At 37.9% G+C, this 25850-nt stretch overlaps 1 protein-coding gene across 3 annotated transcripts; it reads right to left on the minus strand.

Annotated features, from left to right (window-relative positions):
- Positions 1-1478: 1478 nt before the first annotated feature.
- dnajc24 (DnaJ (Hsp40) homolog, subfamily C, member 24) lies at positions 1479-19552 on the minus strand. Of its 3 annotated transcripts, none has more exons than XR_014202569.1 (6): positions 19288-19552; positions 18878-18989; positions 12415-12553; positions 8113-8181; positions 5283-8027; positions 1479-4496 (listed from the first exon to the last, which is right to left on the minus strand). XR_014202569.1 is itself a non-coding variant. In XM_082158895.1 (5 exons), exons 2-5 carry the CDS (start codon positions 18983-18985, stop codon positions 7894-7896), a joined length of 450 nt encoding a protein of 149 aa, XP_082015021.1. In that variant the 5' UTR covers positions 18986-18989; positions 19288-19552; the 3' UTR covers positions 1479-7893. The 3 variants fall into 3 exon arrangements, 1 of the variants encoding a protein (XP_082015021.1); XR_014202570.1 differs by having other exon boundaries at positions 1479-3168; positions 4289-8027; XM_082158895.1 differs by having other exon boundaries at positions 1479-8027.
- Positions 19553-25850: the final 6298 nt, after the last annotated feature.

Raw genomic sequence — 25850 nt, forward strand, 5'->3', positions numbered from 1 at the left:
TTAAAGTCAAAAGTTTGGACCAAAGTATGGGGTAAAACCATTTAAATTTCACTTCTTGTGCGACAGCCCTTTCCAAATCTCCTGCAAAGGAGCCAACGTCTCCTTCACCTCAGAAACAACTTGACCCCGACGACCAAATAATGACAGCAAAGTTGAGTAACGAACACAGTACAGTGGGCAAATATCATCAGCCTCACCCATAAACTCAAAGCTGAGGAAGGCAAAGACGAGAGATTCCACCGCTCTTCAATTTGTCCTCCCAAGGATTGTCTTTTATTGATGGCTTTCTAGGTCAGCGACCCTCCGTGCTGTTCAAAGGATCTAAGAGGCACCCAGATGGGCCCTCTCAAGATGGAGCCTATTGTAGCATACTTTCTATAGTGTCTTACAAATGAAATGCGTAGGAGCCATTAGCCCAGAGTGGATTGTTTTAGGGGGTGTGTGTCCCTCTCATGGGGGGTAATGATGACAGTCTGGGCCACAGATCAGTCATCAAAACAATTGTTTCGGGCCTTTTCTTTTGATGAGAGGCTTTCGCTCTACTCTCTCTCATTGCTCTTAACCACGAATAAACTCCTGATTGCCTTGACAATAAAGAGCAGAGAAGCTGCGAGTCATGAATGCTCCAATCTGTTGGTTTTACACCTCAAGAATCAGTCCAAGAAAAGTTTAAATGGTTGATGTTATAGCTTTAAATAGAACGGATGATGTAATAAAATGAGACAAATCAGGTTATTTACCAACTTTTCCATCAACATGATGTTATTAAATCTTTGTCAGGTCATGACAACAGCAGGTGAGGTACTTACTGTTGTCTTAAGGGATTGGAAAGGCAGGTGTCAACTTTCCACCTTGCTAGGCCCAGCACTGTTCAAACTCCCAGACACCTTGTGTGAATTCAGTAGATAAGCATTGGCTGACACAGACATCACCTTATTGAATTAGGCTGTTTGTGCAGGCAGCCACCAGAGCATTCGGCTTCAGCTCTGGTTCTCACCTGTTGACAGATGGGACAGAAATGCCAGTTACCTCAGAGGAAATTAGACCGGGAATCCAATTTGAATACCAGCTGTTTTTTAAGCAATTGGAGAGCCCCACTAGTTGTTCAACGGGGTCATCTAACAGGCCTTAAAACTGAGGTAAAGAACTAAGAAGAAATGCTTTTGTTTCAACTAACATTTCAGAAGAATAAAGAATTTCTTTAGAACTAGGGCTGAGTAAAAATAATGATTTTCCAATTATCATTAGGCTACTTCACTACAGTGTTTATCATTTCTTTCAGGGAATGAGTATTTTTATAAGATACATTAAAAAATGAAATATATACATTTGTTCCTGTTGTTAAATCTTAAAACAAGTTAAAAACGAAATTAAATAAATCGGTATCAATACTCAGTCTTACAACTATTCAAACCAACAGTAGTTCCTGAAAAATACTGACATATTTTAAAGAGATGTGCACGTAAGGTTTCGTGGAAATTTACTTTGCACTTTCAACTTACATGTAGTAATACAAACAAAGCCGCCATAATCACCACCATCAATGAAAAAAAGAAAATCCAAATTAGAGCGTGCAACCATGGGTAACAAGCTAAATTTTGCTAAACCCCTGTCTTCAAATCCATTGTGATCGTGTTGTTTGATTATCATATTTAATTTGTAAGTTGGGCCGGTGGGAGAGCGGATCTCTCTAATCCCCTTTCTCTCTCCTGTGCTCTGCTAATTTGAGTCTGTAATGTTGTATGCTTGTGTGGCAGTGATTGCTATCAGTGACACAAACCTCCTGGGAAGTCTGATCTGACTGGTGGGGCCTCATAGACTGATCTACAGGACTATCTTGCTATATTTGCATAAGCGGCAGGCAGCTTTGATACTGGACAGGCAGGTGTCATGCATTCTGTGATCGTAAGCTACAATCATGTCTGGGGTTGCTGTTATCAACACTGATAACGGATATGTTTTCATTAAGCAGTCTAAGGAATAGGTCCCTCTATGGAGAATCTGTTTTGAGGGACGAAACGTGAATGCAAACGACTGCAATGCAGTAATATATATATAGCTTTTCTGCCACTGGGGTTGGATTGGTAGGAAACAGCAGGATTCAACAGCATGATAGACTTAGTCCAAGTTTGGGAAAAAAGCGTATAGTTAACCAAAGACTAGGGATGTACCGATTTAAAATTCTGACTAGTGCAGATAATTATCATCACATTTTGACAAATAATCAATAAATGGCCAACATCTATACTATTTTGTCTTATATTCAAAATAAAATAAACTATAAAAATCAATGCTTAAATGGTATACGTCAATTTAGGCATTACAACATTATAATGTACAGTATGGAAAAATGGATATTCATTTAGAGATTTGCACTGGCAAGTTATTAAATTATTAGTATTTTTTAAAGATTAAATTAATGTGAATATAATGCCACCAATATATCATGCACCTTTACCAATGACCAATATGAAATTAACTCTTTAAGGACGGTGGTTGCTGTTCTATATTTAGACTAACTGAACTGCTTGTTGATGTTATTACAAAACACAATCGCAAATCCACAAAGGTCCAAAAGACTATAGTTAACATCATTCAACTTCCCTTTTGTCCAGCATTTTGACATAATGGACATGGCCTCATTCGCAAAGCTGTGGGGTCTGTACTTGCTTTACAGTTTGGAAGGTATTGTTTAATACTAGCGGGTATGTTTTTCTGTTTGGGACCCCCTGGTTTGAAGCATTTCCAGTTTCCCCAAGTTCCCCACAGTGCCTGACTGCCCAGCACAGCGGACAAGGACTCATGGAGTCATTTAGGAGAGCAGCGGGTCGATGTTGTGGCCTTGTGCTTATTGATCCCATCCAGTCGACAGACACATCCATTTCCCACAGCACACAGTGGGACAGGAACAACAGCTTGACACCCCTAGATCATCAGCTCATGAGGAGAGGTATCTTTTTATGTGAGGGATTTTCTTGGAATGTTGCTTTGAAGATGCGGGAATGGGGAGCCATGAATGGTGAGATTCTTGAGAGAAAAGCAGCTCCTGGGATGGAGGGGTCTGTCAGCAGGGGCTGCCACTGTTGAACTATGGCATCCGAGGTATTCATGGACAAAAGGAAACTTCTACCAGCTTTGACCACTTCTGACTTTTCTTCGAGAAGGAATCTAGGGTGAGAATTTGGGAATATTTAGGATGACCATTGTGCATTTAACTAGTCGTAGAATCAGAACATCTCGCTTTCTTTGGTTACTGAAAAACACAGCAAGTGATATCAAACATCTGCAATCAGAAGAAACAAATCATTGTAAAAATGTCCCAGTAAACTTGGCCATAATAGCGGGTCATTGTGGTAATCACACAAAGGACAGCTGATCTAACCTCTCACATTTAAATGTGAGACAGCGATAGATCCAGCCACTGGTAGCTATGACTGCAAATGGCCAACTCATTTACAATCCGAATCCCATTTGATTCCCAGCGGCTCTCCCAGGCATCTCTCTCCACAAGCTGTACCACCCGCCACTGAGCCGGAGACAGAGAGCCAGCTTGCCACATATGGATCGTCCCTTGATATCATTCAGTCAGCGTGTAATCTTATTATGCAAAGTCTTAATCCGCACCTATGTCCCAATGCCCAAGGGTGGCAATATTGTGATATCAAGGTTCTGGTAGGTCATGTTGCGTGATCCCTACTCTATTCTTTGGAGAAGATGGGGGACTTAAAAGCCATCCCTAGAGGCCAAAGAAATGGAGAGAAAGAGAGATCTGGGGCGGGTCCAGATGTATGGTTTTGTCTTGATTTTTTTCCCTTTTGGATGACAAGATTGACATGAGGTCTCCAGCAAGGATTAGACTTGATTTGGAGCAGTGGGATTTTTTCCAGCAGACACATTATTGGACAAGGGAATAAGGGGCCACCAGCATGGCGAAATTGGATCAGGATTGGCAATCGCTGTGAGTCAGCAATGGAAACATCAACTGCTAAAACAGCAGCTGCCCTGCAGATCTCTCCTCCTTTCAGGTGAAACCACCTTCAGTCACTCGGAAAGGGAGCGGATGGAAAGCGAACTGGGGGTGGGAGAAGCAAAGAGATACGAAGGCTAGTGGTGGTGGGGGTAATTTTGATGTTAGTGAGACTTAACACTGGCGTAATGGGATTAAGAGAAACACCTTTGTGCCCGGAAAAAAAGCCACCTGGTGCTGTAAAGAGAAGAGCTGCAGCGAGAGAGAGACAGACAGACACACAGACCGAGGGAGAGAGGGAAAAGACTAATCCGTTCCCACCTCTGGGATGTCATTCATAAAGCCGAGTGATTTCCGCTCTGCTTGCTTCAAGCTAATTCCATCACCAGGAGCGACAGGCGATGGGAATAAAGGGCCGAGCTCATTATCCCAGCCACGGCCTAAAACATGCAGGCATTCCCGTTCCACTTGGAATCAATACCACATGATGGGTTTCTTAGACCCGGAAGTTGTAGATGATGTTCACTTCCTAAAAGATAAGGACGGGGAATAAAACAGACAGCTCAGGTGTGGTGGACACTTCAAAATGACACATCTACAGCTACAGTGTGTGCAATTACCACCCACTGCATCTCACTCCAAATTAGAGGGTTTCCCTCAATAGAGCTATAAGGCCAATAACCAATTATGAGATTGGCAAACAATGAAGTTGCATCTCCAAGCACGCTGTGCGTGGCCAAGCGGTTCCTTGTTGCATTTCAAATTCAACTTGCTGTCGTTGATTAGCAAGTCCGCCTCCTTTGAGACATTACTGCTGTGCCTTTTCAGTCTATCAGGCTAAAGACAGAAAGCATCTATCTGCCAACATATATGACATGCTAACATTAAAAAACAGGCAAATGAAGGTGTGTGACAAGCAGGTTGACATAATTATCGGCAAGGGAGGACAGTGTGTGTTTTGGTGTAGTGGTTGGGGGCAGGTTGGCTTGATTAACAAGGAGTAGTTATTTTTAAAACCAGGTTCTGACATGTTCGGGCATGCAACGGTGGGGTGGGGGCACCTGAGGGCCCGGTGGCTTTATGGGTGCACCAGTGCTGTCACTTGTTTAGTCTATGAGCACATTGGGGACGCTCTGGCATTGTGACTCCCCTTGGCAACTGCTTTCACAACAAATGTGTAAACAGCCTTTAAAAGAAAACAGTCACGATTCAAACACACCAATTCATATTTCAAGCAGATAGTATAGCTCAGGTCTACACATTATTGCAAAAAACGAAAAACAAAGCAATCCTGTTAAGGCAGAATAAAACTTACCTATAAGGATTCATAGGTGTTTTGAGAGGTTATACTTTGGCTTAATATAACTGTATCCCTCTCTGTCGGTCTCTCTCTCTTTCTCACACACACAGGTCTAGCATTGCATGAGGGCTGTTAGCATTATTGCCAATTGAATGGATAGGATGATGGGATAGGCAGTAAACCTCTGGCTCTCTGAAAGACTCTCAGTCATAAACAAACCAGACAACCACAACACAAGCATGGAGCCATCAGCTTCCTGCAAACATCTTTAGTAGAGTCATCCATCAAAAATAGAGCCAAAACGATACAACCTTAAAGGTTAAGTGTGTAATTTTAAATGCAAATATAATATCTCCTATTCAACATCAAAACATCAATATGAACATAAAATTCTGTAAAAAGCATGTAAAAGAGTAAATGCAGATCTACATTAATACAAATTTGGTCAAACTTTGGATTAGTCTAATTCTCACTGTTAACTAGGACATTTACCTCAATAAATTCCTAATAACTGCTAATTAATAGTTAGTAAGGTAGCTGTTAAGTTTAAGTATTGGGAAGCAGAATATGGTTTCAGAATTCTGAAAATAAGGATAGTGGTTTGAGATTTTATAATCTTTTATGTAAGAAAAAAACAAAACAATGTTCTCCACCATCTTCCTCAAGGCTTCCCACCTGCTGGCCCCTCTGAAAATTTTTAGGTGAGAGGCAAATATGCAACCTTGTCCAAAACACACCAGCTATTTTAAAGGTTTGAGCTGAGAAGAGTTAAAAGAGGGAGGGAGGTTTCCTCTTTTGTCCAACCGCCTGCATTAAATGAGAAACCATGGGAGCAAAAAAGGTGATGAAAGTTCATTCAAAGAAAAGGGTCCTATCTTCCAGCTACTTGGAGTGCAGGCTTTGCATTAAAGGAAACTCTTTTCAAAGCTACCTGTGAACAAGAACCGGGATCAGTGAAAGTCTTGCTTAGTTAGACAAAGGTTTAGGGTTACCGTTCACACAGATGTCAACAGGGAAAATAACGTGAGAACAGTCACCAAACAACAGAGAGACAAGGTTCGAATTAAACAGTTATTATGTCATTTCCCCCAGAAATACGTGTCAGTACCTAAAACAAAACAAAAAAACTCATATTGCACCCATAGTCCTGGTGAGGTGTCTGCAAATAATTTTCAATAACATTTTCAATATTTTGAATACCAGAAAAAGTAATTGCAATATCCAATAAAACATACATTTAAATGATTTTTTTTCATTTTTTTTTTATAAAACTACATAGCTTTCTAATTTTCTAACCTGAAACCTGACTTTGACATTCTGATCTATTTTTATGAACGCTGAAATAATTCATTTGGCCAGCATACAAAAATACAGTTCACTCAAGTAATGACTAGAACATTAAAAATACACATCTTTACCATGCAAATTGTCATGAATTATTATGATTCTTTCCTCATTTACAGTCACCGACATAAAGGGACATTCATTCAAAGAAACACAGCTGCCCAACTGCCTGGCCAGACCCACAAGTGCACGCAAGGTTAAAAGTTATATCCTCTCAAAAATAGAATGATGATGTCCATCATTGCACTATAATGTGTTGTTGATCCTGTCTGCACATATAGGGGGAACCGAGGACTTAATTAGAGATTTGACAAGCCCACTCTCCAAAAGTGATGAGATTATCCGTAATTGATGTCACAGTCGATTAAAGTTCGGTCCATTGCCGGTCCACTGGCAGGTCTAGCCTCGGTTCAGGCCTCAGGACATTGATGAAAAGCGTGGTTTTGCCCCGATCAAGCTGTTTCTACTATGGGACGACAGATTTTAGCAAACAGCCTAATGACTGTTTGAAGTTTAATAAAGCCATGACCCTATTCCAATGCCACAACCTTGCGGATCCCCCCCCAAAATTGAGTGGACCGGAGAACAATAAGGCTCGAAAGAAAACTGAAAAGCTCATCATTAACTGGAGGGCCTTTTTCGACCAGTGATGTGTGGAGGCAGTTTGTGACTTCATTGTTGGAGGAGGAAAAAAGTGCATTTATTTACATGCAAACAAAGTTAACAAGAGCTAAGAGGTTATTGAGCCGCCCGCCCGGTCCTCGCTAACACAGGGGAGTGAAAGGAGGGGGCTGGGGAACAAACAGCATTTCAGTAAACGTCTGGTCTGTAAAAGAGCACGTCTAGCTCAGAGGAAACAACCAAGGGCTTTCTGTGACAGTGAGAGTCTAGTGTGACCCAATTCTGGAAACAGTTATTTGGTGATGCACTTGATAAAGGTACATGTGAATGAAATGAAATATGCTGCTCCGTTCCACAAGAAAAAAAGGATAATGGGAAGGTTTTTACAGTGTGGTCACTTTGAGGATGTATGTGGAGACCATTAACAAATAGCTTTAAGAAAGAAATGTCTTTTGATTTCTGTATACTGTCAAATTTGAATTTGACATTTTAGACAGTTCCTGAAAAAACTAATAATTTCTCATACTGTAAGTGCCAGGCTCAGTTATGAACGGGGCTGACTTCCTGTTAAAATCCACAACGTGTCCATAGAATAAGTCCCTTTTTGGAAAAGAGTTAAATAACAGTCCAATAAGAAACTAGCCTGAAGTATCCAAAAGTGTCATGTAACCTTCTTAACTTCAATGCTGAGCGAACAGGAATTGCAGCACACAACCGTTTCCATTTCTTGTGTGTCTTCCTTCTCTAAGATGAATTCTCCTCCACAGCGGCAGCCATACGTATAACACTCAGTGTCTGAAACAGAAGAGATGCTTTATAATTATAACCCATATTTATAATATATTATTATAAGTTGTTTGAGAGCAGGGTACTGACTAACCACAATCCCAGTTCATGTCGTCTAGTGTTATATGGGCGTCCATTGGCCAGCTCTGTTTCAGTTCATGTGCTGCAGAGAATTGTAATATGAAGAGGAAGTCAAACTGATGATCAATCCAAGATAAAGCAAGAAATGAGACAATATGCTCTCTTTCTATCATGAACAAAGCAGTATTTCATCAAAAAAAAGCATTGCATTGCATTTTAGCATTGCATTTTACAATAACACTGGGGAAGGCAATACATTATGACTAATACCTCACTGATAACAAAAAAGATATATATATATATATATATATATATTATAAGATTACTCTGAAAGTTGTGTTTCATTACAACATTGAATTTGTGTCACACAAAAAAACAAGCCACATCCTGAACCTTTGAGCTTTCGCAGGAAAAAGTGTCTGGAAGAGTGAAAAAGTTTTCAGAGCAATCCTTGCTTGTTGAAATATTTAAGCAATAATCACAGAGGATTGCTGGGCTGCTGTTCCACTAATAAGAGATTTAGAAAGGAAGCTGCAAAGTCATCTGAGGTCATTTAGAGTGCCCTAGCAAAGCCTTCATGTCTCCTACTGCTGCTATGAATACACACAAATGAGTTGTCTTAAAATATTCATTGAATATTAAAGCAGAGAATACTGGGTATTTCACAAGGTTCTGCTTTAAAGGCTGCTAATAAGTGAATTTGAAACTAAAACCGTGTGCGAAAAAATGCAATATGACAATTAATTGTCAAGAGGCCGAGAATGAAATTAGATCTCTTTGCTTCCTAATAAATTAAGGAATCAGGAACGCGACACTTCCAAGTAACGGTTCTTGTCCCTTTCTGGCATAGTGTCTGAGATCTTGGCAATTAACAGGTTTGAATGCAACGTTTTATCATCAGGTGCCATTTCTGGCGACTAACTTTTATCATTAATTTCTTATAGGTGCAAAAAAAGAAAAAAGAACTTGAGACAATGAAATGAGATCTTTGAAATTAGTAGTCCGATGTGTCTCAATTCACCTCAAGAATATGAATAACATTCGGATATAATATTTAGTGAAAACCTAAACTGATGGGAAGATTTCAGTTATGCAACATAAAAATTTGATTAATTACCTCATTCTATACAGAGTACCCCAGAATAACCTCCAGTTACGAACGTACAACTACGAATGATGCATTTCTGCTCAGTCATTAAGTCAGAGATGCGTAAACTGATGAAAGGTATAAAGACTTATTCCTATGACAGTAACCACAAGTAAAATGCTATCTCTCCTTATATCTCAAAAAATAAGACCCTGTTCATGAATATTTAAAACTGAATACATTGCTGATAAGTAGAGTGCATGAATATTTATAAATACTATTTTTTTTTTTTTTTGGAAACTGCAAAAGATAAACCCAACCAGAACGTAGCCTTTTAAATAGAGGCCACAGTATTTGACATCAAACCTTGTCTGGTCAATATTGACACACATTTCAGTGTCCAGTGAATGACTGCAGGGCAGGCTACTTAAGTTGGTTAGGGATTAGTGTATCCTTTGAGCTGGCCAGAATCAATCTCAAACTTAATTAAAACAGACCATATAGAGTTAAATTGAGAGTTGAGATTTTTTACATAAATTTCACACAAAAAAATGAACTGTACAGTTTACTGTGTACTTGTTTTTTTGCACCAATACCGACAAACCAATAATTATTTTCACGTTATGAGCAATGATGACCAATAAACAGTCACTTAAAATTGTACACTATTTGCATAAAAATTAAATAAAATAAATAATTATTTATAATTCTAAATATTTGACAGTACAAAAAATTATATTCATTTAAAAAATTTCTAAAGATTACATTTAACCGTGTTATTAGTGTTATAATACATTAACTTTAGGTGAGCATTAGAAAATGGCAAAGAACATTTTAATGTAAAAATAGAGGAAATGAGCACACACACAATTAAATCAGTCAATGTATGCAATATGGACTGACAAAAAAATTAAATTGGTAATATCAGGGAGTCATTGAATCAGCGAGTCTTTTTGAGCGAGTCGTTGAATCATTTATTCAAACCGATAAAAATTTATTCAAATTAATTAAACATTTTCAATAGTCTGCAGCAATTAACATTTTGCCAGATCCCCTAGTAAATTACATGTTATTTTGTTTAGTTGTCTCTTCAGAATCTTGATCTCTATTTGAAAAATAAAATGTGAGATTGAAAAAAACAAAATTGAAAAATGTTCAATTTATCCAGAATCGTGCAGCTCTACTACTGTATATAGGAAATAACACACTTGTTTACATGATGGTCGTATAGTTTGAAACATCTGCTTTACATTAATTGTATGCATACATTTATAATATACAGTTTGAGAGACATTAAATATAATTATCATAATATCTAAAAAAAAAAAAAATAAGTTTTGTAACCTAAAATAATGTGTCATTTAATACTTGCAAATGAAGTCAAAACTATATCTGAAATAAAGTCACTGCATTTAAATGAGGAGCATGTGCACTCCTGCATGTGCAGCCTAAACGAGGCCTGGCTTTTCTGTGGACGCTCTCTAAATGTCAATTCTGTGGCTGTGGCGATCTACGTTAGCAAGTAGCTGTGCAAAGTGTTCCCCCCTAAAGGCGATGCCACAGCTCCCCAGTTAATGGCGCACAGGACCCTGGATGTACACTTATTGAAGGTCCTAATGGAGGGCTAGGGGGAGCTTGTTCCTTAGGCGAGAGAGGAGAGAAGCAGACTATCACTTCATGTAAGAACTGGCCATGTGTGACAGACCTGACCTACATTCTCTCTCGCACTCTCTCTTTATTTCCCTCCTCCTCTAGTACCCACAATTCTAGCTACGCTCTTCTGTAAGGAAGCATCTGTCCAGACCAAAGACAACAGCTCGGTTCTCATTCCTTCCTTTGGTATTTTAAATATTTCAGACAATTTTAGTTTGCCAAAGGGCTAGTGACAAAGCTGCTTTATGCTCTTAATAAATTATCAACAATGAATGGAAATGAATGATGAATTTTTATTTTTCAGGGTAAACGTGAGCTGTACTTATCAGTGCTAGACTGTTATGGATGGTTGATATGACATTGCTATGTGACAAATTATCAAGCCAAAAGTGCTCATTCCATGTCTAAAACGGCAAAAACTGGGGAAAAAAAGACAGTCTCAATAATGCGGTTTTGAAATCGCTGGTGTTTCTGACGTCACAAACTACCTTATAACCAATCACGTCAACGTGCCGGCGGGCTTTAGCATATCATTAACAGTGAACTAGCAAGGAAGTCTCGAGAGAGTTTTTTGTTGATATGAAAAATCGGGTAAATTTAGCAATATAACAAGTGTATTGTGTATATTATGATGTTATGATGAACTACAGTATATGCCTTTCTCCACAGACGAAGTTCTGAGTCGTTCAAAGCATTTCAGATGATTGTTAGAAGACAGCTGTCTTACTCTGAGATGCGAACGGGAACATGGTTTGTGTAACATTAGCAACACATTATTAGCTGTTGGATTACAGTCAAGCAAAAGACTAATCATATTAATTACCATTATGAATCCGACGTTGTAAAGAGCGATACCATTGTGCAGCGTTTACCTCAGTAAGTTGGCCGAGTGAATCTGTGAGATGGTGTGAGTGGAGGCGGTGCTTATTAGCATATTCACGGATCCGCGTATACTAAATGAAGCAACGGTGTAGTTACATTCAAGCTATTTTAAGGCATGAAGAATTTTTTTACAGGAAAAAACATTTAAATATGTCATTTTGGTGATCAAAGATGAGTTTTAAGAGATACAATTATTGACTACAGGGGAACATTAATGAAATTGCAACAAAAATTAGGGCAAAAAAGGTACATTGTCCATACTGTAGCAATGTATGAAGCACCGCTCATAGAATTCACTTCCAAACCAAGCAGCCACTTGACCAACTTGAACACAAGTGAAATCTGTTTGGCCATTCATGAAACTCCCAATCACGCAGATTCCAAAATTCAATACAATGAAGTCCATTGCATCTAAAAATAGTTAGTGTAATTTCAATATTGAATGAAACAGAAAATTCCAGAGTATTCTGGGTGGTTGCTAGGGCATTGCTAGGTAATTAATTAGAAAACAACACCCATGTCTCTATGATATTTTGGTCACAAAAATCATAAGTGTGGTCACTTAGCATTTACGAAATTCATTACAGCATAGCCCATGTAAACACAATTCCTCCAAATACACTTTAGTAAAGTTTCAGTACTTAGAAGGATTAGACTGAAAGTGCATAAGAGGACAGACAGGAGGGAACGTACCCCTTAGCTGGAGGTTGTACTCCTTCCTGCTCTCCTCATTACTCAAGATCTTCCAAGCCTGGTCGACGTCAATGAATCTCTGCAAGTGCTGCTCCGCCTCCCCTTCTGACACGTCCAGCCTCTGCTTGTCCGGGTGAAACTGCCAATCAAAATGCAGGGTGATGAGACTGACAGAAATGATAACCAATGACAGTTGGGGGTTTTTTAATGTAATTTTATGCAAAACCCCCTTTTTTTTATGTAATCAAGTCAGATTTCAGAAACAGATTACAAACAGAAACTGTCAATATGATTGGAGATACAAAAGGTAGAATAATAAAAATGTAAACATGGTGACAGGTCTTGACGCCAAGTTAATGGGCAATTTGCTGAAGGACTTGCTGTGCTTTTGGACAGTTTACCAGAGAAGGCAGACCATAGGCACTAATACGGACAATGGCGTAAAATATATATCAGTTAGGACAGATATGTCTTTCCAATGACAAGACTGGACAGAGTAGACAGTTAGAAGGGCAAAGGCCGCTTCCTTCCTCCAGCCAAAAACACTAATGCGATCCCCCCTTTGTGTCCTAAAATATGACAGATCTTACCGTAACATCACAGCTTCGCCAAAATAAAATACAAATTTACCCAGAAGTCTAATGCAGCCTCCCTAAAGGAAGCTTTAGGGATTTATTTTGACAGTCCCTTCCGGCCTAGATGGATCCTTACAGTATAGAGTCATTCTCCTTGAGCAATCTACAGATCGTGGGCTGTGACTATCGATTAGTGGGGGTTGAGGGTCAGCTGAGCCGTGGGGCACTTCATTCGCCCACTGGAGAAGAGCAAGGTTGAAAGGGGCAAACGGAAAACAACTTAGATCCTTTCGAGCAGGCATTCAACCAAACTCTGATTATGCTCTGGCACAGGCGAGCACAGCATTGCATGTGTGTATGTTTGTGTTTTTGTATGGTCGCTATAGTTCAGAAGCCGCATCGCCGCCAAAGTCGGGTAATGATGCATGGGGTGACACTGGGCTACAATAACCGACAATCTGGGGCAAGCCAATTACTGTCCACAGCGATTATATTTGTAATTTTAAGCAACAGGAAGACTGAATTCAACTAATCATTTCAAGCAATTAAGTTTAAAACTAATTAAAATTTAAGGGTGCCCGTTCTCCGTTGTTTCCCGTTCATCCCCCCCTCCCTCCTCGCCCCTTTCTCTGTTTGTGTTTTTGTTGTTGTTTTCACTTTGTTAATGGGTGGTCAGAATGCGATGAGAAGAGGAACAGAAAAGCAACTGCAGCAACAAGCCAAAAATTAACTTCCTGATCATCCTGAATCATTAACCATTTCTTGTCATTTTTACAGTGCGGGCGAAAGAAGACAGCGCTCTGCCGCCTCGCAGCCCACTCTCAAATATGAAAAAGAGGGGCCAATGAACTTTAACTGAAAGATGCTTAAATATACTGACGTAAATCATTCATTGAGGCCATCCAATTGATGGAAGGCTTTTGGGAGTGCATTCTCTCCAGCACTAGTGCTTTCACATGCCGTTATAATTTCAAGTTGGTAAAATGCAAGGAAAGCATCCTTCTTCCCTCAAATCTCAGTTTAATTAAAAGTACCAGAGTAAAAAAGACATTAAGATTAGGAACGGCACAGGATACCAGCTAAGAGGATTAAATCGATTTGTGTTTAGGATGCTTCAGATCAGAGGATAAGAGAATGACCAAAGCTAAATAGCTAAAGTGAAATCTTGAGCCGTAAGCGAAACTTTAAAGGACAAGTTCAGTATTTTACACTTAAAGCCCTGTTTACAGATCGTATCTGATGAAATAGAACGGTTAAGATTAAAATTTGGACACATGCTGCTGTCCCGAGAATTTTAGGTTTATTTCGCTCCCCCCCCCCCACCCCCACAATGGTTGTCTATATGCACTAGAAGATTCCGTCCTAAAAACACATTAAACTTTCGTTTACAAAGACGTGAAACTCACCGAGTGGTCAGGGGGTGTTCACTGATATGTTCCCTCAAAAATCGCTGAAAAAGATGCATTCCAACAGGTTTTATCGTAGTTTTTGTCCAACTCCATTGACTTAATAGGACGTGCTGTGAGACCGCAGCACCTTTACGGTATTACTCCGCCGCTTCTTCTTCTGCTTCTTCTGTGTATTCAATGAAATGCCCGTGGTTTGCTTGCAATTGGCAAAGGTGCATTATCGCCACCAACTGGGCTGGAGTGTCTATTATTCAAGCTCTCAACGGAAGAATCACGGGTGTGACGCGTTTGGCAAAATAGGTCCACAAAAGCGAAATAAAGCTAAAATTCTCGGGACAGGAGCATGTGTCCAAATTTTAATCTTAACCGTTCTATTTCATCAGATACGATATGTAAACAGGGCTTTAAGTGTAAAATACCGAACTTGTCCTTTAAATCAGCGTAGCCATCTAGAATAACACTGGAAAGTCAGTATAATATAATGCACCAGGTGTTAACCGAATATCTATAAAATATAAAACAAGGCCTACTACATAGTGTAATGCTTGAAAATGGAATTTTAAATAATATTCACAACACAGAAAGTTACACGTTGGTGAAAAAAAAAAAAATCAGTCTACATTATGACACCAATTTGTAAGGCATTTTGGGGTGTATTTTAGTACGCATAATGGCAATGAAGATGCATCCGCAAAAACACTGACAAACTACACTAGCTATATGTTTAAATATTAGATTTGTTCTTTTTATTTCTGTGGTGTGTCAATCTGAACCATCACCTTTCCCAAAGTAATATATCCAACATATATTCTCAGCCAGCACAGAAAAGCAAAAACAGCTCCGGTCCTGAACCCTGAGAATGGCTGAGCAAGCTTGGCAGCACAATTTCTCAGTTACCTCCAGCAGGACGCCAGATTCTGCTAGAGAATTAGACTCTCTCCCCAGTGGCGGAATCGGAGATAGGGTTTTGCTTCCCTCTACTCTTTGTAGGTGAGCTCGAGGAGTCAGGACCACAGGTGTGAAGTGCAGCTTAGCCCTGGCAAGCACATACCGCTGCTCCACAAACATCTCCCTGGGTAGTCTTTTGTCAAATAGATAGTCCCTGTGAACTGAGTTTCAGGTCTGTCGTAACAGAGCGTTTGATTGAGCGCCTGATGGAGAGATGAAGATACACTGGGCTGAATTTGAAAATGCAAGATTTTTTAAAAGGTACAAATTTATGAATATATTTTTAATTGGTCAAAGCTTAGGCATTTAAAAAACAAACTCAAAAAATCATTTTAATTTCTTCAAAAAAAATGCCCCTTGTATAATTTTATTTTTTTACACATATATACATCAAATATTATTTCACTATTGATTTGATTTAGATAACATGCAAACACTACTGTTCAAAAGCATGGGGTCCGTATGATTTTTGAAAGTTTTTGAAAGATCCTGATCCCTTGAGTTGGTACTCAAGAAACTTTTTTTATTATAAATGTTGAACAGTTGTGCTGCTTAATATTTTTGTGGAAACCTATATATATATATATATATATATATATATATATATATATATATATATATATATATATATATATATATATATATATATATATATATATATATATATATATATATATATATTACTGATCCCAAACGTTTGAACTGTAGTAATGTTAAATACACAAAATTAAATCCCAAAGTTGTTCCATGCTGTACATAATTCTTTCAGAATCTGGGCCCATCTTTTAAAAATCAAAATCAGATTGTCACATGACTCAAATATATAACTTGTGAAAATCTTAGGGAAAAACAATAAGATTTAACATTTGAATCCTTACTATACTGTTTTCAAAAGTCTTCTTAAGATGCATTCTGGCTCAATGTTACAAACACTAATGTGGTTATACCACCCATTTACTACAGTGTTACTCTACAATTTCCAGTCTGTATAGCTCAGGTACTTGTCATAAATACATAACACAACGAGAGGCTGGAGCTCTGTTAGAGCAGCCCATCCTCCTGCCCCTCTGGAGTTACACGCTTTAATTGCTGTCTCTTTGCACGCATTGTAAAATATTCATTTACTGGGGCTAATGGAGCTTGGAGAGCAGGAACACAATATAAAGGGCCGGGCAATTTGGAGCACTCGCCAGCTCTAACAATACATCATCATCTCTCAGAGGCTGCGAAGGGAGCACTGCCACATCCTCCGCTGGGCTCTGGTGTTCTGCCTGCAGCCGCTTTCTGCTTCAATGGAGAGAGGAGAGAGACCGAAGCACAAAGGCTACTACCATCACACTACTGCCACCTACTGTCAGGCTGATCTCAGAATGAAGGAATGAGGCAGGACACTGTGACTGCAAACAGTAATCCTAAGTAATACAGCAGTATAGATTGCTTTAAGCCTGAGGTTACAATGGCAACGCTGAATTCTGAATCAGTAAGCGGACTCCTGCCCAACTGTCTGGCTATAATATGAAGAAACCAATACGTGATGGCATTTCCATCACAAGATGCTCATTCATTTGACTTTGACAGGTTAAAAAAAAACTTGAACTATTATCACTTTCATTATCAATCACTCTCCTGCTGTATATTGCGTAAGGCATTGGAATGGAGTCTTCAAACTGCTTCTACAAATTGCACGGCACACATCCTGATTTATCGACTGGTGTTATGAGATTGCTGTAATTAAAATGGGTTTGGGATTAAACAAATCAGCTTAAGTATAACTTGACTGGGATAAATCAACCTGCAATGTGTATTAATGAGAAATACTGATGCCATTGATTAATTGTGCATATATTTTCAAAGCTAGTATTTAGCAAGAACAGTTTGCCCTAGGAGGAAACTTTTATGGGAGAATCAAGCATAATCTTTATCTCGGTATGAATTTTATCAGTAGACATGCACTGCATAACATGCAGCACTTATTGTGTATTAAATAACATTTACGGCAGTGGTTCTCAGTCTCTTTGACTCCAAGGCCCACTGTTAAATAAAATAAAATAAAAAACCTGTAATGAATAGTGTGTTTATGTGTGTGTGTGTGTGCATACATGCATACGGTAACACTTTAGTTTAGGCTCCAATTCTCACTATTAACTAGTTGCTTATTAGCATGCATATTACTAGGATATTGGCTGTTTATTAGTACTTATAAAGCACATATTAATGCCTTATTCTGCATGACCATATTCTACATCCCTTAATCCTACCCAATATCTAAACCTAACAACCTATTCTGACCATAATGCCCTGGTGAAAGAAAAAGCTAAGTATACTTCAAGTGTGTTAATGATTAGTTAAATTGAAGTGTGCTATTTTGAAACAACTAATTTTGTACTAAGTATATTTTAGATGTAATTAAATTGTAGTAAAGCATTACTTTAAGTGTATTTTGTGTACTAAATTGGACCAACTTCATGTATATTTTGTATACTTTAAGTATATGCCTGTGTAGGGACTAATTACATGTTTGATTAGAGATATTAAAGTGTACTTTATGTTATAAGTACATTACAAATTCATTACGAGTGTCTTCGAAACATACAAGCAATATACCATAAGTGTATTTATATATATATATATTTTTTTTTTAAATATATATTTTGGGCATTTTCGCCTTTAATTGGGATAGGACAGTAGCTAGACAGGAAGTAAGGTGGGAGAGAGAGAGGAGGGACGGGATCAGTAAAGGTCCACAAGTCTGGAGTCAAACTCAGGTCTCCCGAAGCACAAGGGCGCACTTGCCCACTAGGCTATCGTGGTGTGATGTATTTGAGTCAAAAGTATAGGCTCATTAATACCTTTGGCTTATTCCAAATACTACAAATTGCATACTTCAATAACAAATGTACATTATTAGACAAATAAAACTTAGCTATACTTTGTACAAAATACTATTGTATACTATAATGTATTTTGAAAGTATACTTTCAATGCATTGTTACAATGATCATTTCCAGCACACAGTTAAAATGTACCAAAAATATATGTTTAATAAAGTGCAAATAAATACACTTTTAAAAAATAAAAAATTAAAAAATTAAATATATTTTTAGAAAACATACTCAAGTACAATTATTTTAAAGTGTGTTAAAAGTTGTATTGTGAAAATAGGTAAAAGCATGACGCTAATATACTTTTAATATATTTAAAGATAGTACAATTTTTGTTATTATATTTGCAATGTACTATTGAAAAGGGGAATATATTTCGAATACAATAAAGTATACTTTTTTTCACTAGGGTGTAGAGATATATATTATAAATTATTATTTCATATGATACACACCACTCAGTGACAAGGCAGTATTGGAATTAAGTGAGAAAAAACAATTGGAAGTGGGAACAGTTTTGACCTGTTCAGAGTACAATTTGAAGACCCATGGCTTGATTCAGCAATTTCTGTTAATGCAACTTACTTAACGTTAAATAACTCCTCGTTTGAGAACCACTGATGTATGGGAACATTTGCTGAATACCTACCATGAGGATGAGCTTCTGATACTTCTGTTTCAGCTCTTGTATGTCATCTGTTGGACAGGCACCCAGTATTGAGTACCAGTCTTTATGTAGACCACAGGAATCTGCCATAATTCTGCAGAATACAAACAAAAACACAGAGGAAAGCATAAATTGTTTGTTCCAAACAAATGGTAAGAGCAGGACGATTAGATGAAATGTAATTTATAACATCCATACATTCATATTGACCTTATTACTCTTTAAAAGTAATGATTAATTAGTAATAAACAGTTAAGACAGTCTGTCTTCAGCAGTCAGTTGGCAGGATGTATAGCACGTCACATTTAACTAGTGAAAAACCGATAAAAAGTAAGATAAACATATATATATTGTAGGATGATATCGTATAAGAGAACTGTCTCGCTTCCTACCCTAATATGAAGGCGTTTTCTCCGCTTCTATGCAGCTGTCATCAGCGTTGGCCTTTCCAGTCCATGCTGCTTCCTCCAGCGTGAGGGTTTGCCTCGCTCTTTAACGCACTGACAGAAACACGTATGATTTGATAAAATCATATTTTATAATCTGAAAGAGTTTTGAACTAGCCAAATCTCGTAACATCAACAATAATACGCACTTATGTTTGTAGTTGAATAATTTAATGTGTATTTTTGAGCATTTCACTGCTCTCGAAAATGGCGGAACTCCTCAAGCTAACGTTTCTACACGGATGCTTTAGAGAGAAACACGAGAGCGGGCGCGCTGCTGCATCTATGGAAACGATGATGGAAACAGAGACGAGCTGGAAGCAAACAGTTACTGCTTGCGACAGCTGCTAATATTCAGAATTTATTTAATTTAGACCCTTTTTAGTCGGAAAAATTAATGAATAACAAAAAGTTATTCCAGAACGGTTCCTAATCACATTTATATTGGGATTATAAGTATCATACATATTGGTATGTTGGATTGTTAGGGGTGGAAACAGGTGACTAGACTACTAGAGACATGCAGACAGAAATATTGAAATTCAGAAATATTTGTAGTAACTTTTGATAAAGTGCTATCATAAATTCTAATGATACTTTATTTCCCTGCAAAATCCTAAAGCACATCTTTTAAAACTATTGTTCAAACACAGAACTGAGCTAAAAATAAAGGAAAGGAAAGGAAACATTATATTATAATGGGATGTCATAAAATATTAATATTTTGCTTTAACAAAATGACAAAAAAACACTATTATGGTAGCATATGTGTGATTGTGACAAGGGTTGCGAGAAAAGTTGGTGGATATTTGTTAATTGTGTTGGGAATTATCTAAAATATCACGTGTGTCACAGTCTACAGAGGGCAGAGAAAGAAAGAAAAAGAAATCACACTGTGCACACCTCAGCCACTGTCTCCAGCTGCTAATTAACAAAGTCTTTAATGAGCACTGTGAAAGATGCCACATGTAACAGAGAAAACAGATTGTTTGTCGAGGCATGTTTACTCAATTTAGGTTTATTATGAAGCAATTAATATATTTTTTGTGTTTGACATTTCAGATGTATAAGGCACAATAACAGATGTTTGTTTTCTTGTTTTACTGATGCATGTGATTCGTTTGTGTAATTCTACTTCTAGGGCAGGAAAAGTTGTGCTGTTGTAGTGTCTTAAAGGTTGTGGAGAAAATACTACACTTTATCACAGAATGCTTATCATTTGGTTGCACACATTTTTGCTTCCCTTTATATAAATAAAAAGGCTATTTTTATTTATTCAATATATGGAGGATGTCACTTAGAAAAGAAATTTAACAGAATTATAAATATATTTTTAAACACTGTTGCTAATACTTCTTGACTGCTGTTGTTATTTACAGACTCTGTAGGTGTTAACGAGAAAAGATTTTGACTGGCGTACATCTAACAACACTCAAATATTACTTTAATTACTTGTTGCAAACAAACTTTACCATGACATTGTGCAACTGTTCTAACGTATAATTATTTGTGCTAATTACTGTTAGAAGTGGGGAAGAATTAAACAAAGTAATTAGCAAATGGCATTCTGATTAGTTTCAGCCTTGTTCTTGTGTATTGCGTGTGATGCATAAATCCATGAAGCACTCAGTGATCAAACGAGCAAACGCATCTCTTTGAGTTCCTAAGGTCATTCATAAATTAAACCTGATAATCTTTGGTTTAATAAGGAAGTTCTTCATGAACTTCTGTAGAAAAAAAACATATAATCCTAAGCAGTGTTGGGGGTATAACGCATTAAAAGTGTGAAAATACTATAATAATGTGTAATAATGTGAGCTACTACGGCACTGTAAAAAAAAAAAATTAAGCTTGAACAACAAAAAAATCTTAGTACTAATTTCCCCTAGCTTTTTTCTTGTTGACTCAACTTTTGTAGATAACAGTTATACGAACTGAAAATGAGTTGTCTGTGATACAAAGAAAACGTTTAGTTGAGTCAACTTGACATTATTTGTTTTCTGGAGAGGTGCAACTATTCTGTAACAAATCTTTTGTAGTTCAGCCAATTCAACATGTTTTGTCTATTGGAAATCATTTGGTCATCACCATTTTGGTGCTGATTTTAAAATACATTATAAGGAAAAAATGTATATTGACACAAACACAGACATAAAGAATCAGCATATGAATCTCAACAATGGTGACATGCTTCATGCCGCAATGCATGCTGGGAGCCACCATAGTATTAAAATCATGGCTCCCAGCATGCATTGTGGCATGAAACATGTCACCATTGTTGAGATTCATATGCTGATTCTTGATTTCTGTGTTTGTGTTTCTAAAAAAAAAATTCCCACATTGTATTTCAAAATCAAAATTTAGAATGTCTGATCTGTTGCATTAAAGTTTTGTTGGTAAATATAATATATTATTCACAAATAATCACATTTCAGGAATAAGAATAGTGAACTATTCCCCTTTATGATGCTATTATCTAGATCAGCTGATCATTTTTGTTTATGGCTTTCTTTGCAACAAATTATGTGTTTTGTTAAACACTGTTACAAAGACCAAGAGTCAAACTGCCCAACTCAAGGAAACACTCATCGCCAAAATGCTGACCAAACATTTTCAATAAAAAATCTACATTATTCTTAATAAGAACTTATGTTTCTAATAGACTTTTTTTTTTTTTTTTTTGGCTCAACTACAAAAGATTACAGAATAGTTGCACCTCTCCAGAAAACAAATAATGTCAAGTTGACTCAACTATCCGTTTTTTGTGTGTGTGTGTCACAGACAACTTTTTTTCAGTTCGTATAACTGTTATTTACAAAAGTTGAGTCAACAAAAAAAAGCTAGGGGAAATTAGTACTAAGAGTTTTTTTTTTTTGTACGAGATTTTTACAGTGTGGATTTTTGCTGAACCAACACAACAAAATCAGTCATTTCAACTTTTTTCAAGTTGTGTTTTTTACAGTGTAATCAGATTACTTTTTTCAAGTAACTAGTAAAGTAACACATTACTTTTAAATTTCCAACAAAATATCTGAGCTCGTTTTTCAAATATGTAACACAAGTTACATTGCTTTCCCATACTGACGGGCAGCTCCCATGTTGAGAAAATTGTGAATTGGTGCAGAGGCTGTGTTAACATGATGGTTATTGTTGTTCTAGACTAAATGTGAGCATTAACTCCTCTCACTCGCACAAAAATAGATTCAGTATTCCTCAAAATTAATAAAAACTTTTAATTGCAATAATTAAATATGTTAAATAACACAAATATGAGAAGATGACGCCCGCAGTTGAATCATCCATCCATCCATTTTCCAAACCGCTGGTCCAATGTGGGCACAGCGTAATATCATATAGGTATGAATTCCTTTTTAATTGATATTAAATTGTTTAATTAAGGTTTATAGTTTCATTGACAGAGTTCAAGATAAATATTTTCATGACACGAGCAGCCAGTTTGCTAATTTTCAAATGATTATTAAACATCAAGCACAAATATGCAAAAGTCGCAGCCCTTCCAGCGCACTCAGTGTCCGAATTCACTCACTCGTTTTCAGAACTTTTTGGTTATTAAAAAATCCAACAAGTAAGCCCAGCCCAGGTGAGGAAATGTAACGCAAAAGTAACGTAATGCATTACTTTCCAAAAAAAGTAACTAAGTAACACAATTAGTTACTTTTTAGGGAGTAACGCAATATAACACATAACTTTTAAAAGTAACTTTCCCCAACACTGGTCCTAGAAAATGCTAACTGGTAATACAGACTTCATCTACTGTAGAAGTCTAAAATTGTGGTTGAGCTTCATGGTTAGAGCAGATCAGTTTTGAATGGTTCGTATTTTGCAAGCCATGAAAGGAAATAGACAAATAATTTCAGCCAGTTGATGTTGAAGCCAGAGATTATGAGTGATCAGTTTGTTCACTGACCCAGAGTTGAATTTCACCCTGAAATTTGGCTCTAGCAAACTGGCTGTTCCTGCTGTGTCCATAACTCTAGAGATTTATTCTTTAAAACTGTGGGCCAAAGAAGCTGTAGGTTACCTCGAAAAGTTGTTAAATGCTCAAAATAAAGAACATTTTGGTTTATGGGAAAATATGACAACCTCATAAACAGGCTTCCCAACATCCATTACTTTCTAAATCTTTTTGAAAAGTAAAGGTTCTTTATTGGCATTGATTGTTCAGTGACGAACCTTTAATGGAAACTTTCCATTGCAAAAAAGGTTTTCTAGTGTTCTTTATAGTCTTATAGTGTATTAAAATGTTCTTTACACTCAGACATTATTTTTTTTTTTTGTTCTTTTAGGAACTGTTCACTTAAAGGTTCTTTGGAGAACCAAAAACGGTTCTGCAAAAACTCCTCTATTTTTAATTCCTTCCCTACAGCGTTTCTTTAAAAAGTTGAATTTTTTATGCTCTTTTCACAAAACTTTCATGGACCCCATATTTCATTGTATCCTCTGTCTTTATTAAAAATAAAAATAAACTTTTTATTTTAGCTTTATTTCTCCCAGTAAATACAGAACGTTCCCCTAATGTTATTTGGTTCCCATTTGATTCTTTTTTTGAGAACCAATAACATTCTAGGAACGTTCCTTTAAGGGTTTTTTTGGTTTTTTTGTTGTTGTTGTTTTGCAACCATAAAATAACTTTCCCAGAACATTGCAGGGTATTGAAAATGAAAATGAATCAAATTAAATTAATGTAAAACTAATCCATATATATACTGAGCAGTTTAGATCGCTTTATATGATGAACAGATTGAATTTAGGCTTTTATTTCATATATAAACATTCATCAACTCATACATCAGTTGTGGTAAACGGAGGCTCAAGCATGTTCGCTTGACGTGCGAGAACCAATGAGGTTCCTTCTGGTGTTATGCAGCACATTTGAGCTTCCGCAAGAACCAATGAGGTTTCATTCTCGTGTTATGCAGCACGTTTGAGCTTCCGCAAGAACCAATGAGGTTCATTCTCGTGTTACGCAGCACGTTTGAGCTTCCACAAGAACCAATGAGGTTCATTCTCGTGTTACGCAGCACGAGAACCAATGAGGTTCATTCTCGTGTTACGCAGCACGAGAACCAATGAGGTTCATTCTCGTGTTACGCAGCACGAGAACCAATGAGGTTCATTCTCGTGTAACGCAGCACGAGAACCAATGAGGTTCATTCTCGTGTTACGCACCACGTTTGAGCTTCCGAAAGCACCAATGAGGTTCATTCTCGTGTTACGCAGCACGTTTGAGCTTCCGCAAGAACCAATGAGGTTCATTCTCGTGTTACGCAGCACGTTTGAGCTTCCGCAAGAACCAATGAGGTTCATTCTCGTGTTACACAGCACGTTTGAGCTTCCGCAAGAACCAATGAGGTTCATTCTCGTGTTACGCAGCACGAGAACCAATGAGGTTCATTCTCGTGTTACGCACCACGTTTGAGCTTCCGCAAGAACCATTGAGATTCATTCTCATGTTATGCAGCACATTTGAGCTTCCGCAAGAACCATTGAGGTTCATTCTCGTGTTACGCAGCACGTTTGAGCTTCCACAAGAACCAATGAGGTTCATTCTCGTGTTACGCAGCACGAGAACCAATGAGGTTCATTCTCGTGTTACGCAGCACGAGAACCAATGAGGTTCATTCTCGTGTTACGCACCACGTTTGAGCTTCCGCAAGCACCAATGAGGTTCATTCTCGTGTTACGCAGCACGTTTGAGCTTCCGCAAGAACCAATGAGGTTCTCTCTCGTGTTACGCAGCACGTTTCAGCTTCCGCAAGAACCAATGAGGTTCATTCTCGTGTTACGCAGCACGTTTGAGCTTCCGCAAGAACCAATGAGGTTCATTCTCGTGTTACGCAGCACGTTTGAGCTTCCGCAAGAACCAATGAGGTTCATTCTCTTGTTACGCAGCACGTTTGAGCTTCCGCAAGAACCAATGAGGTTCATTCTCGTGTTACGCAGCACGAGAACCAATGAGGTTCATTCTCGTGTTATGCACCACGTTTGAGCTTCCGCAAGAACCATTGAGGTTCATTCTCGTGTTATGCAGCACATTTGAGCTTCCGCAAGAACCATTGAGGTTCATTCTCGTGTTACGCAGCACGTTTGAGCTTCCACAAGAACCAATGAGGTTCATTCTCGTGTTACGCAGCACGAGAACCAATGAGGTTCATTCTCGTGTTACGCAGCACGAGAACCAATGAGGTTCATTCTCGTGTTACGCACCACGTTTGAGCTTCCGCAAGCACCAATGAGGTTCATTCTCGTGTTACGCAGCATGTTTGAGCTTCCGCAAGAACCAATGAGGTTCTTTCTCGTGTTACGCAGCACGTTTGAGCTTCCGCAAGAACCAATGAGGTTCATTCTCGTGTTACGCAGCACGTTTGAGCTTCCGCAAGAACCAATGAGGTTCATTCTCGTGTTACGCAGCACGTTTGAGCTTCCGCAAGAACCAATGAGGTTCATTCTCTTGTTACGCAGCACGTTTGAGCTTCCGCAAGAACCAA

Source organism: Leuciscus leuciscus (genome assembly GCF_965113295.1).
Source record: "Leuciscus leuciscus genome assembly, chromosome: 25".
In the NCBI taxonomy this organism is placed as follows: Eukaryota; Metazoa; Chordata; class Actinopteri; order Cypriniformes; family Leuciscidae; genus Leuciscus; species Leuciscus leuciscus.

Coding starts and splice junctions, on each gene's coding strand:
- dnajc24 (XM_082158895.1), bottom strand. CDS start 18,985: ATGGCAGATTCCTGTGGTCTACATAAAGACTGGTACTCAATACTGGGT. Junction 8,182..12,414: donor GTACAACCTCCAGCTAAGGG/GTACGTTCCCTC, acceptor AATTCTCTGCAG/CACATGAACTGAAACAGAGC. Junction 8,028..8,112: donor CGACATGAACTGGGATTGTG/GTTAGTCAGTAC, acceptor CTTCTGTTTCAG/ACACTGAGTGTTATACGTAT.